The sequence below is a fragment of the Eimeria maxima genome, genomic scaffold (genome assembly GCF_000499605.1).
Source record: "Eimeria maxima Weybridge genomic scaffold, Emw_scaff847, whole genome shotgun sequence".
In the NCBI taxonomy this organism is placed as follows: domain Eukaryota; phylum Apicomplexa; class Conoidasida; order Eucoccidiorida; family Eimeriidae; genus Eimeria; species Eimeria maxima.
In genome coordinates, this window is record NW_013564001.1 from 6,836 (window position 1) to 7,621 (window position 786).

At 51.9% G+C, this 786-nt stretch overlaps 1 protein-coding gene across 1 annotated transcript in view; it reads right to left on the bottom strand.

Annotated features, from left to right (window-relative positions):
* Positions 1–483, bottom strand: part of EMWEY_00044290 (hypothetical protein, conserved) — a gene marked incomplete at both ends in the record, with an annotated part of 1,008 nt that extends 525 nt beyond the window's left edge. The window contains one exon of the mRNA XM_013479035.1: positions 1–483. This exon is cut by the window's left edge and continues 525 nt beyond it. Coding sequence (XP_013334489.1) covers positions 1–483 — 483 coding nt within the window.
* Between the last annotated feature and the right edge of the window lie 303 nt (positions 484–786).

A 786-nucleotide genomic window follows, 5' to 3' on the forward strand; every position in this document is an offset into this window, starting at 1 on the left:
AGGTGACGCATTAGCATAATTGCGTGGTGTTGTTGCTGCTGCTGTTGCTGCTGCATCACCAGCAGCACCAGTAGGCATGCCTGCATCTGCTGCATCAGCTGCAGCAGCCGCAGCACCAGACACGCCTGCTCCTGCTGCTGCAGCATCATCTTCATCATCAACATCATCATCATCGTCATCAGCAGCAGCAGCAGCAAATTGCTGCTGCATCCTGCTGCGTCTCTCCCTAGCTAGCCGCTGCACTAGTCTCTGGTAAGGAGACAGATAACAAGGAGACACAGATACACCTGAGCATATATCCGATTTCCTTAGCTGTTTACTCCATCTGCTGCTGCTGCTGCTGCTGCCGAAGCAGCGGCATTGAGCTGCTGCTGCTGCTGCTGCTGCTGTCCGTGCTCTTGCTGCTGCTCCTGCTGCTGGTGGTACTGCTCCTGCTGCTCTCTTTGCAAGCAGAAAATGCTCAAGAGGGAAGGAAGGGGCCATAGTCACTACGCCTGCTGCTGCTGCTGCTGCTTCTGCTGCTGCTGCTGCAGTTGCGGCTGCGGCGGCCGATGTGTCTTCTTCTGTTTTTGTATCATTTGCTGCTGCACATAATTTTTATTTCTTTTTTATATATTTATAATATGTTGCTGCTTATGTAATCATGGCTGCTGCTGCTGCTGCTGCTGTTGCTGCTGTGGGGCCCCACTGCAGCAGACCCGCCACCGCAGCAGCAACAGCAGCAACTTAGTTAAATTATAGCAGCAGACAAGAAAAAAATAAAATAAATAGCTGCAGCAGGCACGA